The sequence below is a fragment of the Ctenocephalides felis genome, unplaced genomic scaffold (genome assembly GCF_003426905.1).
Source record: "Ctenocephalides felis isolate EL2017-DRISC unplaced genomic scaffold, ASM342690v1 CF-g0.4_SCAFFOLD_03571, whole genome shotgun sequence".
NCBI classification, from domain to species: domain Eukaryota; kingdom Metazoa; phylum Arthropoda; class Insecta; order Siphonaptera; family Pulicidae; genus Ctenocephalides; species Ctenocephalides felis.
In genome coordinates, this window is record NW_020539725.1 from 26,122,995 (window position 1) to 26,138,165 (window position 15,171).

The 15,171-nt window shown below is 25.7% G+C and overlaps 2 protein-coding genes across 2 annotated transcripts; one reads left to right on the forward strand and one right to left on the reverse strand.

Annotated features, from left to right (window-relative positions):
• Window positions 1-1,919: 1,919 nt before the first annotated feature.
• LOC113385852 lies at window positions 1,920-4,916 on the reverse strand. The gene is made up of 8 exons (XM_026623680.1): window positions 4,903-4,916; window positions 4,749-4,845; window positions 4,576-4,677; window positions 4,036-4,209; window positions 3,576-3,653; window positions 2,757-2,954; window positions 2,479-2,602; window positions 1,920-2,135 (listed from the first exon to the last, which is right to left on the reverse strand). Exons 1-8 carry the CDS (start codon window positions 4,914-4,916, stop codon window positions 2,059-2,061), a joined length of 864 nt encoding a protein of 287 aa, XP_026479465.1. The 3' UTR covers window positions 1,920-2,058.
• Window positions 4,917-5,932: 1,016 nt separating this feature from the next.
• Window positions 5,933-13,101, forward strand: LOC113385853. Its single transcript, XM_026623681.1, has 13 exons — window positions 5,933-5,962; window positions 6,852-6,941; window positions 7,010-7,174; window positions 7,356-7,424; window positions 7,495-7,686; window positions 7,756-7,891; window positions 8,395-8,705; window positions 8,811-8,975; window positions 11,587-11,676; window positions 11,745-11,909; window positions 12,640-12,708; window positions 12,778-12,963; window positions 13,033-13,101. Exons 1-13 carry the CDS (start codon window positions 5,933-5,935, stop codon window positions 13,099-13,101), a joined length of 1,737 nt encoding a protein of 578 aa, XP_026479466.1.
• The last annotated feature ends 2,070 nt before the right edge of the window (window positions 13,102-15,171 follow it).

Here is a 15,171-nt window from a genome sequence, read left to right on the forward strand (position 1 = left end):
TAATGCTCACCATTACGAACAATCTGTAAAAACACTCGAATAAAAACCAAAACATTATTTTAAAAGAATATAAATAAATTATATATTAAATAACAATTAAAACTAGAGAGGACATAATCAATAATAGATAAATATCAATAATAATTTATAAAGCCTTAAAGAGAACTTTTGATACCCAATTTAAATATATTAAAACTTATTTGAAAACTGAACTTAAATTTTTATATTTAATCACTATGCTTATATTTTTTGTAATTATATATAATGTATAGATGATATTAGTAATTTCATAAATAAAATAATTTTCGAACAAAATATTTACCGCAAAAACTAATTTCAAATTAGTTTCATTTAGTTCCAGGGTATTATGACAGTTTAGAGTTATCAACAAATATGCAAACAAGCTTATTTTAAGCATTTTTTATTTATAAATATATTTATTTTAGATATTTTATGATTATTTCTATTAGATATATTATAATAAAACAAGTAGTTTTTAAACAGAAATAATAATAATTTTAAATATCGACATAAACAGAAATTTTATGTCGATATTTACCTATCATCAAATTTATTATAGGTTGTGCAAGCTTTTGTAAACAAAAATACCAATAATATTATTATGGCAAGAGAATTACTAAATTTATTAAACGGTACAAATGTTCCACTAATTTTTTAGTAATTGCGTCAATATTTAACATTTGTTGTTTTTTTGTTGTTTAGATACTTCTTAAATTTTTCATATCCTAGCATTTGTGCAAAAATAAAACATAAATAATTTCAATAGAAAAAAAGTTGCTGCCTATATATAATATGTATATTACTTTTGCCAACTTGCATAACAGCAAATTTCGTAATATCAATTTGTAGAACAAATATACGCGATTTGCAGATAAAATCAATTATTACAAATGAGAAATAATAACGTATTCACGCTGTAGATAAAAGCGATTTTAAAGTAGGTAATGTGCTTCTGAATATTAGACAAAATTTAACGATTAGTTTTATCATTTGTAATATAAATAAAATCTCTTTGTATATTAATCAGCCTTGATATCTAATAAATTTAATTATTCACTTTAATTATAAGTAAATCTTTTTGAGTGCCATTGTTCAGAATCGTAACTTTGCGTAAAGTGACATAAAGTATGATTAAGTTCACAAATAATTTGCATCTTTGCGTTGTCGAATAATTATATTTAATAATTTTTCTAATAATTATAAGTTATGATAATATACGATAACCAATTAATTGTGCGGAACTACTTTGTTTTGAACTTATATTTTGAGTTAAATTGACTATCTAAAGATTAAATAAAGTACACGTTTTCAAATATTTATTTAACACCTTTTAAACTAGGCTATTTCTCCTAAAAGATAATAAGACTAAAAGTAGTACTTCAAACACGTTTTTAATTTAGTTAATCTATTTTACAATTTCTAAATGTTATTACTTTTTCCAACCAGACCCTACATTGCACGCTTTTAGCCAGTCTTGCATATTAACAGCTAATTGTGAAGACTGTAATTTCTTCTTGAGTTCTTGATAGCTACATGGATAAGTACAGTCGTTTATTTTTAACTCCTCAATTGGGCTACTTGTACTTCCACTTACGAAAACCTGAAAAACAGAAACGTAAAAAAATGCTAAATGCTATATAATGCTAATTGTCAAATATTTGATTAAATTTAATAGAGAACTATCATTCTAAATACCGCATTAAATAAAGAAAATTTAATTCATACTACAAATTATTCGAATCGCCTGAATAAACACCTTAATAATGTGATTTATACTTGATATCTTAAAAAATATACATTAATGATAAATTTTTAATTTAATTACCCTTAGCCAAAAGTCATTACTGCTATCCAATTGATGTGCTTCGACTATCACCATACCACCATGGAAAGGTCTGAAGCTATTCACAGTCACATTGACAACAGTTTCATTTTTTTCCGGTTCAATTGAGGCCACTTCATATGAATGGGTAAAGCCTTTGCTACCACCTAAGGCTGCCAAAAAGGGCGATACTGTTTTGCCATAGCCAACATTTACTAACATTCGTGTATCGCAAGGTTCCAGTTTTCCATTAAGCTTGTCGTCCATTCAACAAAGTATTGAAGCATACGACCTTGAAAAGGGATAGAATTAGCGTTTAGAATAACATTTTGAACCTTTTTTAAACAAGATAAATTTATGTTTTAAAATGGTACACAAGAAGTTTAAAATATGTGCTTTATTTTTGAATTTTTTTATGTTTCTGTTAAAGTTTACATTGAAAACAATTTAATTTTCCTATGTTCAAACTCGATGATAAACACGCGAGTGATTAAGTCCATAGAAAAACTATCGGTTGCATGTTACTCCGGTTACTACTAAATTCAATTCTTTATGATTTTCCAATTTTTGTACGTTTTGCTTTATATTCTGTACATTTGTTAAATGTTTGTGATAAATGACAATTGACTACAAACCTCCAGCAACAGTTTTTAAATAATCTGTTGAATATGATGCATTAACGTATTCTCGCATTAACTCATAGTAAGTATACCATTTGTTGTTATGTAGCCAATGAGGAAATCCAATACCACTCAGTTCCTAAATTAATATATATAGATATTTATTTGGTTATTTTCATGCATATTTTCTATCAAATTTTCAAGAATATATTTCTTAATAATTTTTCAAATGAAACATTCACAGTATTTATAAAATTCAATTAAAATGTTCAAAAATTTGTAATCATACTCACGCTAGTTTCATATAATTCGAATAAGTATTGCAATTTTGACAAATTATTGTAATCCAAATCGGCTTCGGTATTTTCTTGTAAAGCCTTCCACAATCCTCCAAAGCCGGAGTCATTTTTGAATTTTGTTATTAAGCTATCATACAAAGCCTTATTTTGTGCAGGCCGATACTCTTTACATTTTAAGTAATAGTCCAAAGCCTTATAAATAAAAAAATACTTTTGACAAATTTTTAATTATATATAGTTTTACACAGATTTGCAGTATTAAATCATAATAATATTGTCAAACAATTTAGTAAATCTTTAAAAACACATAAAAAATAATTATGCAAAACATAAGTACATATTAAGAATTATTCAGGTATTAATTTATCAACAATATCATCGTGCCTTAAGTCGAATTGCTTGCACTTCATGTACCATAATTTAAAAGATGTAGAAACTTTAGAATTTTTTGAATTCTTCGAAATAATTTGTCCTTTGAGAAAAAATATGTATAAGTTTTTATACAAATTATAATTTTGACGAAAAATTGTATTCGCACACACGTTTGAACAAACATGCTACACACACATTCATACATACACACAAACAAACACACACATACATCAAATTTTTCTACTATGTCTAAATGTTTAAAATGTTAAGAAGACTTTAAAACTTAAACGAAAAAGATAGTGAACAATTGTTTAGCTTCGTAATAAAAAATATTGAGTATCAAGAAATATGTAAAAAGCAGGCAAATTATTAAAATGGGTTAAAAAAATGTGGCGGCTACATATTATTAAATTAATAATTAAAATTGTAATGCCTACTTACAGCATCAGTAAACTCGTCATTTCTAGTCGAAGCCAATTTTCTTGTAGACCATTTTCTTTTCAAGCTATGCTTTTTATTCTGTTGAAGATAGATTTTTTTTATACGAGTTATTATTTATTAACTTTTAATAATTATTAAAAATATTTCAAATATTATCAACTTCATAGAAAATTTCAAATTATTTCATTAAATAAAACATAGATCAAGATAACTTTTTGTTCGATGATGTAAATTATGAAGGTTTCACTTAGTATAATCAAGATATGCATTTACTTGCAACGTCTTTGGAATGTTAGACGATTATCAAATTAAAACTTTGATAAATAAAATTCAAAATCAAAGTTTGGGTTTGGTTTTGATATAGCAGCAGATAAGTTAAAAATATTCTATTTTCTAATAAAATTTTTAAAGTGAACTAGTATGTTGTGAGTTAAAAAATTAATAATTATTATTATATTACCTTTTGTCTAAGTGCTGCTCTCACAATTAATGCGCTTTCACGTGAATTAATTGTGAACTTACTTCCAACAGCAGTGACCTTTACTAAACGTTTTGTGACGTAAGATCTGCTCAGGAATTCCGGGTACCAGTGTCTCAGGTTTTCACCAGCCTCATACATAGTAAGTCTTCCTAGCTGAAGGAATAAACATAATATTTTTTAATTAATTTTTATATGTATTCATTAAAGTATTACTTTAATTTTTTAATAAAATTTGTATTTAATTTGAAAAATCTTTCAGATTTATTAACATAGACCAAAGTTTAAATTGCTTTTACTCCTAATTTTTTTCTTCATTTCATGTTATTTGCATAACATTAATTATAAAGTTTATTTACTTTTTTCTAACATTTCGATACTAATGAGTACTAACTTCACTTCTATACTTCTTTTGTATAATTTTGAGAAGTTTTTTTTGGCACTTTTTGTACTTATGTCAATTATTGTTGGAAAGTATAATAATGAGTATATTTAATAGTGTAGATTGACAAATATACTTGCCTTGGTCAATTCCCCACGAGGAAATTTGTAATGCTTCCATTCATAGCTTGGATTTGTTTTAATCATGTGTTCATCGGGAAAACTTTCACCATTTCGCATTACCTTTATGTATAATATAGTTAATTCAATTTTTAATTTAATTAAAATTCATGTAACATTTTGTAAATTCTTACCACAAACACAAATTTTAATGTCAAAGGATCTTTCAAATCTTCTATTTTCGGCACATTTTTTACATTCTGATTTGGATCCTTAACAGATTCTGGAGCACTGAAAACCAACAAAAAATTTGATAAAAACACATAAAAAAGAGCATACATATTTTACAAACTATCCGTCATGCATAGAAAATAGAGTATCAAAATTATGATGTCTTCATGTAATAAATAAATTATATTGACGCATTTGAATTTTGAAATATCTACTCAAATATACAGTAATTGAATTAAAGAAGAGAAAATTACATCAATTGATATATAGAACAAATATTTGCGTAATTGACTGTATATCATTGAGAAATATAGATTTCAACAATTTGATTTGTATGCGAAAATTTCTAAGTTCATTATCACAAAATATGACGAAGATTTGAAAAAGTTTTGAAATTTGGTTTTATACATAAAAAATATGGTACAAAATAATACTGTGTCTTTTCCCACTCTTATACACATGCACAATATATATATATATATATATATATATATATATATACACACTTTGGTTGATTCAACGAAATTATCTGGCTTATCCTGTTCATATTTTAATTTTGTTTAAATAATGATTAAAAATAATTTTACTTTTGCATGCAGAATATTAAAAAATTATTAATTTAAATAAACTATTTTGATATGTTATTAATTATCTTTTTCCAATCTTATTGAATCATGAAAATTTATAAGTGGATACTTTATTGAGTAAATAAGTACTAAATTTTGTTAAGTTTAATACTAGAGTATTTTATTTGTATATTAATTTCAGTTTCTCGTAAATTGCTAACTCTGGATATAAAAATATCTAGGTCTTTGAAAAGTAAGTTAGTATTTCTGTATTATTTTTGAGTTTGTATATATTCTGCTAAAAGTGAGTTACGTTTGCAAAAGATTTTTTTAACAATTCGATGAATATCGATTTAAATTTTAGGCTTCCTATAGCCGTTTGTAATTTCTGAATATTATTACTGGAAATAGTTCTGAATAATACTGAAAAACTGTTGATTATATTATTAAATTAAGAACAAAAAAAATTGAGTATTTCAACCATTCCTAAATCGATTAAATTTAGTTTTGCGAAGAAACACTTGTTTAGTACAAAACTATACCTTGTTAATGGTAAACTTAATTATTTTATTTTAAATCATATGCCACAGTCAAAACGCAGAGCTAGTTTCGTAACATCGACTATTTTGCTGTTTATTAAATTACGTCAACTAAATCAACGTCAATCTAACGCAAATATTACTTATAAATATACCATGTATACTCCCTTGGAAAAATTAGCTCCGTAATTACTGTGATTATAAAGCAGCAATTCGAAGATGTGGTATTCAAAGTTTTTATATATATGTGCACTTATTACATTTATTAATGGTGATGACAAAAACCCAAAGAAAATTGCACCTAAAGTGCCAAAGCTAAAATTTGTATTTATTGTAAGTAATAAAATTATTCATTAATTTATATAGCCACTATATTTTACTACTATAAGTCATATAGTAGATTGCAATATAAAAAATGTACTTAATCTTAAAAATACGTTACAGTTATACAAATTTTAAAAAAACGCTAGTGTATTAATAAAGTATAAATACATGTAAAATTAGAAGGATAGAGTTTATCAAAATCAACAAATAGGGCGTATGGACTCAACATTTTTTTAATGAAACCATGTATAGTACAATCATGTTTTTTCTTCCAGTTTTCAATCATTTGTTAGAATATTAGATTCAAAAATTTTAACCTGAATAAAATAAATTTTCTTTTTGAAAATGTTCTAAAAATATTTTTGTTCTCAATAATATTAAATTTTTATTGTAAAAATAAAAATTGGTATTTACAAATTAAAAAACTATACATATTTTCAATTTAAATCATTTATATAAAATTAATTTTAAAAGCAAGAAAATATGTTTCAAATATTAAGTGAATAAAAATAAAATTATACTTTTATTAGTAGATTTAGTATTTGGGAGTAAATGCAATAAAGAACACAATGAAATAGTTAATTCTCTCAGAACAATTAATCAATACTTTCATTGTGCTTAAAATTTTACATTTCAGACCGTAAGAGGCTCTGCACATTGGCCTTGTGATTATCCCGGAGGGCCAACAATTTTCGGAAGATCTGAACTCACTAGTCGATTGAGTTGGGTACGTTAGAAATGAAAAAATGTATTAATTAGAATTATATTTATTTGATTTGGTTTATCATTTTCTAGCGTGGAAGAAACGATGCTTATGATTATGGAGTCGAAATTGGTGAAATGTATAAAGAGAAGTTTAATATAGAACAATGGAACAAAACTAAATACTTGAGCTTAGCTAGTAGTTCTCCCAGAACTCAGCAAGCTGCATTAGTTTTAGCAGCCGGATTGGAAAATAAGGTAAATCATATGAAAATAAAAATTATTTGTGTAAGTTTATTCCAAAAGAAATTACGTAAATAAAAATATAGCTATTCTACTTTCTAAATGAATTCGTAACTCTTTGTATTAATAAAGTCCCAAGTTTAACCCCGTGGTAATTATCTAGTGAACCTTAACAAAACCTACCTCTTTCTTTCAGAGGTACAAAAAAGATCGTATATGGTCCTCAGAAAAAAAGAAGACTACTCAATTTCCAGGAATGCAGGAGGTACATATATAATAATAATAATTAGTTATATACTCACTAAGTCATTTTATCATCATTTCAATGTTTTCAGTATCTCAAATTTTATAGTAAAGAACAATGCCCAAGATTTTTACAAGAAGTTGAAAAGAATTATCCTAAAACAGATCGTGAATTAGAGCTCCTGAAAGCTATAGTCATTCTGAAGAAAAAATTGGCACAAAAAACGACTTCTATCAGAACTCCACATGATATCTGGCTAGCATACGAATCGCTATATAATGTGGTACGTAATAATATATTTCATTATGGAGACTTGTGCTATTAGTATAATATTGAATTGATTTTTTTGCAGTTTTATTCATACAGAAAAAAATACCATAATAAAATGAAGTATTGGAGACAAATTCGAAACGAGCTCAAGCAATATTCTAAACAGTTCATGTGGTCTTCATTGACAGCAGATAATACACTCAGAAAATTGGCTTCAGGTAAATGAAGATACAATTATATTTCTATATTTGTACGTTATATTTCTACGTCGGGTATAAATTTAAGAAAATCATCAAATTCATATTTATGTATTTCAATTATCTTTTACTTAAACATGCTCGATTATTTAATAGTATTACATAATATCATATGTATTGTTTATAGTATTTTCTTCTTATATTAGTTAACAAATTCTCAAATGCTTTTTATAGGTACCGATAACCTGGAAACGCATTTTCATTTGCTCATTTGAATCTTGCCGAAAACATTTTAGAATAAAGTGTTTCATTGCTATAGTCTTTATCTTTTCCATCAATAAAGTAAATTTCCAATTAAAAATGTATAAAAAATGACAATTTAACCCAAAAATTTAGTTAAAAAATATAATAAGATATATAAGTAGAACTATAAGATTTATATTAAAGAACAGTGATAAGTCTGAATCACTACAAAAATTAGATTATAGAATAAAGAATAATATATATGACTATTGCTTAATCAGGTCCTATAGTATTTGATGTTCTGCGAGATATCAAATATATTAGAGACAATCATACAGAAAATAATAAGCCGGTACCAAAAAAGATTGAGCTAGAACCAAAAAATAATGAGCCTGCACCAAAAAAACATGAACATGTATTATCAATACTAACGGTTCCACAAGGAGTATTTGCAGCTCTAGTGGCAGGATTTGCCCCGAATGGTACTACAGTAGACGGAAAATTGTTTGATGCTGATGATTTATATCCAAAGCATGGTGCAATGCACATAATTGAACTGTATCATGTAACAGCAGATAAATGGCATGTCAAGGTAAATGTTGCTAAAGCACATAAAAATAATTTTTAACATATCATGAAATTACAATTTTATTATATTAAATTTTTGTTATGTATCTATACATGTTTTTTTTAACAGATTCTATATAGAAAAAAGAAGGGAGATTGTTTGAAACCTTTGCGCCTACCAGGATGCAATAAAGAAGGAAAGCTGCCTCCAAACTTTTGCACGCTTAAGCAAATTAAGGAGGCTGTTAATCGAACTTCTTTAGGACCAATAAAACATAGCAATCTTTGCACGCAAGTTTTAGAATGAATAAATGACAAAAATGTATAACTGTCAATAATTTACAGATGTCATTAGTTTGAATGTTATATCATAAATTGTAATATTAATTTATATTATATCAAAATATTAATAATAACAAATGCTCCGACCATACCTATAGTACAATGTCATAATATGAATCAGATCCAGTTTCAATTTTTTAATACATTGACATTATGTACCTGATTTTATTTTAATTCTGATTTTGTCTGAAATTCCAATATGCTAGAATGCCAATAAAATACTTGAAAAACACAATTTACTATTGATAAAGAACGGGAATCTCAAAGTAAATATTATAAAGGTTATAAATATATATTACAAACAACTTATATATTTAATTTAAAGATATATACTTCTCGAATTAAAAAAAAAGCCTTCTACCTCTGAACGAACTTACAACAAAAGTTTTAAATATTACAAATTAATTTGTTTGCGTTAAGTACTTGTTGAAGAACAAAAAAATAATAAATATCAATCATTACATATAATCGATTGTTTTGGAAATCTTTAAATATTTTCCAAAAATATCCCACTTGCACTTTAAATACTTTTAGCACAATTCTTACTATATTATAGTAGTTCTTAACTTTTCGAAAAAAAAGTCTAAAATATTATGATTTTTTAAAAAATTCTGATACAATAAAACTGGTTTGTCGACTTTTCAAGCCCATCTAGATCGTTTAGTACACAAATTGGAAAAATTATGCATATGTATATGTAAAAGTAAAATATGTTTTGGCGATTTCAGAAATTCGATGGTAAATAGTTTTCCGTAATCAGTAGAGCTGTTTTATTTTTTAGTTTTATTTAACTTAGTTAATTAAAAATATATACAGCATTGTTTTTGTAAAAAAAACAAAAAAACGTGAATTGGTTATTATTTAAACAACAAACACATAATTTTTTGATCATTTTTTTCTGTTTGATGTAGTATAGTGCAAATAAAGGACGAGTTATTTTTTTATTTAACTTAAGTTAATTTCAGAATCAATTAAGAATTGGCACTAGCTTAACTGTTACTTTTTTATTTTGTTTTCGATCAATTTTAAAATTTTTTAAATTATTTTGAGTTGTATAAATTTTGAGTAGTATATGCTCAAACTCATTTTTATCAACTCAATTATTTTCTATATCTTAAAGTTTATGCAACTTGCTTTAAGAAAGCAATAATACATACTTGTAGATCCATAAATTTTTTGATGTTACAAATATTAATTTTAATTAATCATCGGCAGTAATTGTGAAAATTTTTGTAAAATTGGACCATAGCAAAATATTAGTGCTTATGTGCGCTATTTTACACTATTCTAAATAGTTTTACACAGTTCTTAAATTTATGGATTGTGGTACGTTTTATAATTTATATTAATAGTTTGCATACTGGAAAACGGTAGGTAATTAAGAAATGAGTACTCTAAGTATTTATGGCAGTTTACTACTTAAAAAAAATTAGTTAAAAAAGTTCATGGTCAATAGACCATAACCATATAGTTTAAAGTTACACATAATTTATGTATTATATATTATTCAAATTGTCGAACAGGGTTTTGCAACGTAGAATATTTTGTTATTAATAAATTTACACCAACTGAATCAACATCAAACCAACGCAAATATAACTTATATATACAATGTAAGTACCATTGGAAAATTTAATTTTGCAATTTCTAAGATTTTAAATGCAAAAATTCGAGGATGTGGTATTCAAAGTTTTTATGTATATGTGCACTTATTACATTTATTAATGCCAAGGACGAAAACCCAAATGAAAATGTAGAGCGGACACTGAAATTTGTATTTATTGTAAGTAGTATTTATTCAGGAATTTCTACATCCAAATAGGCATATCAAATAGCAAAAAGAGGCATAGCCAAATGGCAACCTCAATTTGAATGTAACTTATGAATGCATTGTAGATATACTTACAGTAGAACTCCAATTATCCGAATTAATGAAGACCCGGACCGATTCGGATAATCAAATCGGCGATTCGGATAGTCGGAGTTCGGATAATTGGAGTTTGGATGATTGGAGTTCGGATAATTGGAGTTTTACTGTATATTTATAACAAAATATTGTAATGAAACATCTTTCATTCTATTGATTCATCCAAAATTTTAGATTTTTAAAAACTTCAATCAAATATAGTTCAATAACCAATAAGTTCATAATTCTTATAGTAAAAAGAGCCCATTAGAGAAAATAAATAATTTTTGTAAAAACGGTAATACGAATTTGGAAATTGGATAATATTTTTTTACATATATTTGAAAATATCTTTAGATAAATTTTAATTCTCAACAAAATTATTATTTTTTAAATCAAATTAAATATAAACTATTATTAAATATTTTTTTTAACCAAAATGCTATCTTTTCATAATTCAATATTAATTTTGATAATAGAAAATTATGTTATTATTACAATGTTTAGTATTCATCCAATATGTACCTTAATGGTTGTAACATATCATTGTTTGATATAGGAAGAAATAATAAATTTACTTGAGGGCAAAATTGTATCTTGCGAGAAACATTAAAAAAATACTTGCACTGTGAATAATATAATTATTTATTTATTTTAGACTGTAAGAGGACCAGCACATTGGCCTTGTGATTATCCCGGAGGGCCAACAATTTTCGGAAGATCTGAATTTACTAGTCGATTGAGTTGGGTACGTTAAATATTGAACAATTCATTAATTAGAATTATATTTATTTGATTTGATTTATCATTTTCTAGCGTGGAAGAAACGATGCCTATGATTACGGTGTAGAAATTGGAAAAATGTACAAAGAAAAGTTTGGAATAAAAAAATGGACCAAAGATAAATACTGGAGCTTTGCCAGTGGTTCTCCCAGAACTCAACAAGCCGCATTGGTTTTAGCAGCCGTGTTGGAAAATAAGGTAAGCATGGGCAACTATATAGTAAAACAATGTTTTTATAATTTTATATACAAACAATAAAATATAAACTAAAACACCTTGTATCACATATACGACATATTCTTGCACTCATAATCGTTATAAAATGATAAAACTATAATCAATTGTAGAATTATATTCTGATTTAAAATTAACATTATCCATAAAAATAATCCGAAATGTACATTCTCATAGTATTTTTTCACTCACGCCTATTACTAATTTCAATTCAATTTTATTAACACAAAAACTACCGATTAAGTATTGCACATATTGTAAGACTTAGTTGTGCAAAATTTTATTCATTAAAATTAATTTTCTTTGAAGTATTTATGAATTTGTAATGTTAAACTATTTGTCAGTGTTTGTAATTGCATTACCCTTTATCCATGAATTTAGAAATATCATTTGTCGAATGACATGAGTAATATTAAAATACTAGGTTTAAATATAGTTATTTGGTCAATGGAACAGTTTTCTATTCTATTATTATATTTATTCTTATGTTTTTTTAACTATTGTTTTTCTATTTATTTATTATTATTATTATTATAGTTAGTTTTTTCCTTTACTTTACGTTATAGATTTGTTCAGATTATGTTCTCACTGTAGTTCATAGAATTACTTACTCTATTCTGATTGTTACATGCAAATTTAATAAAAAAAAACGTAATTTTATATCATTTAAGTTAAACCAGTCACTTGCTTTCAGAGGTATAAAAAAGATCGTATATGGTCTATAGCAAAAAAGAATACTACACAATTTCCAGCGATGCAGGAGGTACATCTACAATTTAGAATACTTGAGACAATTAACGATGTCAACTTATAACTATTTCAATGCTTTCAGTATACCAAATTTTATAGTGCAGAAAAATGTCCAAGATTTTTCCAAGAACTTGAAGTAAAATATCCCATTATAAAAGATGAAGTCATAAAAGCTATAGCCGTTTTGAAAGAAAAAATTGTACCAAAAAGAACTGCTATCCAAACTCCACAAGATATCTGGCTAGCATACGAATCGTTATATAACGTGGTATGTAATAATATATTAAAATTTAATGACATGTGTATTACAAAATATCAATCGAATATTTTTTTTTAGTTTTATTCATATAGAAAAAAAAAATTATCGCAAAATGAAGTACTGGAAACGAATTCGAAGCGAACTTAAACAATATTCGAAACTGTTTATGTGGTCTTCTTTGACAGCAGATGAAATACAAAGAAAACTGGCTTCAGGTAACTCTATAAAAATTAGTATTCTAATTTTGTAGATAATAAAACCAGTATAATATAAAAGGATTTAGAATATCATAATCCCGATTAGATTCCAAAAATATCAATAGATTGATTGATACTTCTTCTTCAACAGGGCCTATTGTTTATGATGTTTTACAAGACATACAGAAATTTAGAAATAAGAAAGGACAATTTTTAGAACCAGAAAATAATGAACGTAGATTATCAATACTAACGGTTCCACAAGGTATATTTGCAGCTTTAGTAACAGGATTTGCTCCAAATGGAACTACTATAGATGCAAAACTATTTGATCCTGACGATTTGTATCCTGAGCATGGTGCAATGCACATAATTGAATTATATCAAACCATTGATAATAAATGGCAAGTCAAAGTAAGAATTACTAAACCTTGCAAAAACAATTTGTTCTTTTATAAAATTAGTATTCTGTTGTTTTTATACCTTATTTTTTAACTCGCTTTGAAATATGGGTCTATAGAAATATGCTTTTTAACAGATACTTTATAGAAAAAAAAAGAAAAATTGTTTAAAACCTTTGCGTCTGCCAGGATGCAATAAAAAGGGAAAGCTGCCTCCTAATTTTTGTACGCTGAATCACTTGAAAAGTGCTGTGAACGAAATTTCTTTAGAACCAGTAAAACACGATAAACTCTGCAAGGATCCTGCAGAATTTTATAAATAAATCACTTATGCAATTAATTTAAATGTTTCACATTACTTTGTAAATCAAAATCTTCTACGATACCAATAGTACAAAGTCATAATATAGGCCAAAAACTTTCTTGATTGTATAATACAGAGACTATGTACATATGCTAGATATATTACTGACATTCATGAGCACAATTTCGTAGAATTGTTGATCAATCATTTTTTTGCAAATTGATTTTGAATAAATGTAAAATATATACAATCATATTCTAATTTTATTTATTAAACTAATTGACATGTCCCTGTTACCATATTTTGCTAATAATATTGACGAGTTTGGAAACAGTAATTAATTAGTAAGTATTTCAATTAATTATTATTACAGTTAATTATGTTAATTTGTAAGTAAAATTTTGCATATGGTACAATTAAAATTAATATATAAATCACCATTTACACGTTTTTATAAGTAAATTTAATTCAATATTTTTTCAAATTTGTTTTATCTTAGACATGATATAAGTAAACTAAATAAAATATCCATTGAGTATTACAGAGTCAATATTGATAGCAATATGACTTAAATATTTCAAATATACCTAGTACTTCGAAATAATTTAAGCATTTTCTAATTTTTTTTTTTTTTTTTTTAAATTATTTTTATTTTTATTGGCCTCGCTTACTCGAGCATTTAGCCACCTGCATTATTCTATACAATCATATATTCTACACAATCTTTAATTTTATACTATCTTCTTCATATAATCCTATTCTTTTATCTATACTTATTAACTTATCTTCATTCTTCTTTACTATCTTCTCATTTCATCTTCTAACAACATATTTCTTCTTCTCTTATACTTCTCATTGCCTCTTCTAAATTCTTCTTACTTCAATTCATTTTTAATTCTAATTTTCTAATTTTTATACATTTTGATTTTACATACATATCTTTTTTATTACAATTCATAATTCTATTATTATTCCGACTTAACTACTTAATAATTTTTCAAATTCTTGCCGGAGATTCGAACTCGGAACCTCCAGCATGTGAATCGGGAACGCTACTCTTGAGCTAATCCCGCCACCATTTTCTAATTCGATCTAATATTTCGTATAGCTAAATTTTATTTAATACATAATGGCACAAATATACAAATAATATTGATTGAGTAACACAAAATTAAAACATGCAATAATTCAGACTTTTGCGTCAACATCTATTTTCAAAATACATTGGACGTCAAAATTACACAAATATATCTTATAAATACAATGAACTTTTATGTAAATTTTGTAGTTTTCTTGTTGTAGTTCATAGTGATGT

Coding starts and splice junctions, on each gene's coding strand:
- LOC113385852 (XM_026623680.1), bottom strand. Junction 3,654..4,035: donor GAGCAGCACTTAGACAAAAG/GTAATATAATAA, acceptor TATCTTCAACAG/AATAAAAAGCATAGCTTGAA. Junction 2,136..2,478: donor TTTAAAAACTGTTGCTGGAG/GTTTGTAGTCAA, acceptor TCCCTTTTCAAG/GTCGTATGCTTCAATACTTT.
- LOC113385853 (XM_026623681.1), top strand. CDS start 5,933: ATGCCACAGTCAAAACGCAGAGCTAGTTTC. Junction 6,942..7,009: donor TCACTAGTCGATTGAGTTGG/GTACGTTAGAAA, acceptor ATCATTTTCTAG/CGTGGAAGAAACGATGCTTA. Junction 11,910..12,639: donor CAGCCGTGTTGGAAAATAAG/GTAAGCATGGGC, acceptor ACTTGCTTTCAG/AGGTATAAAAAAGATCGTAT.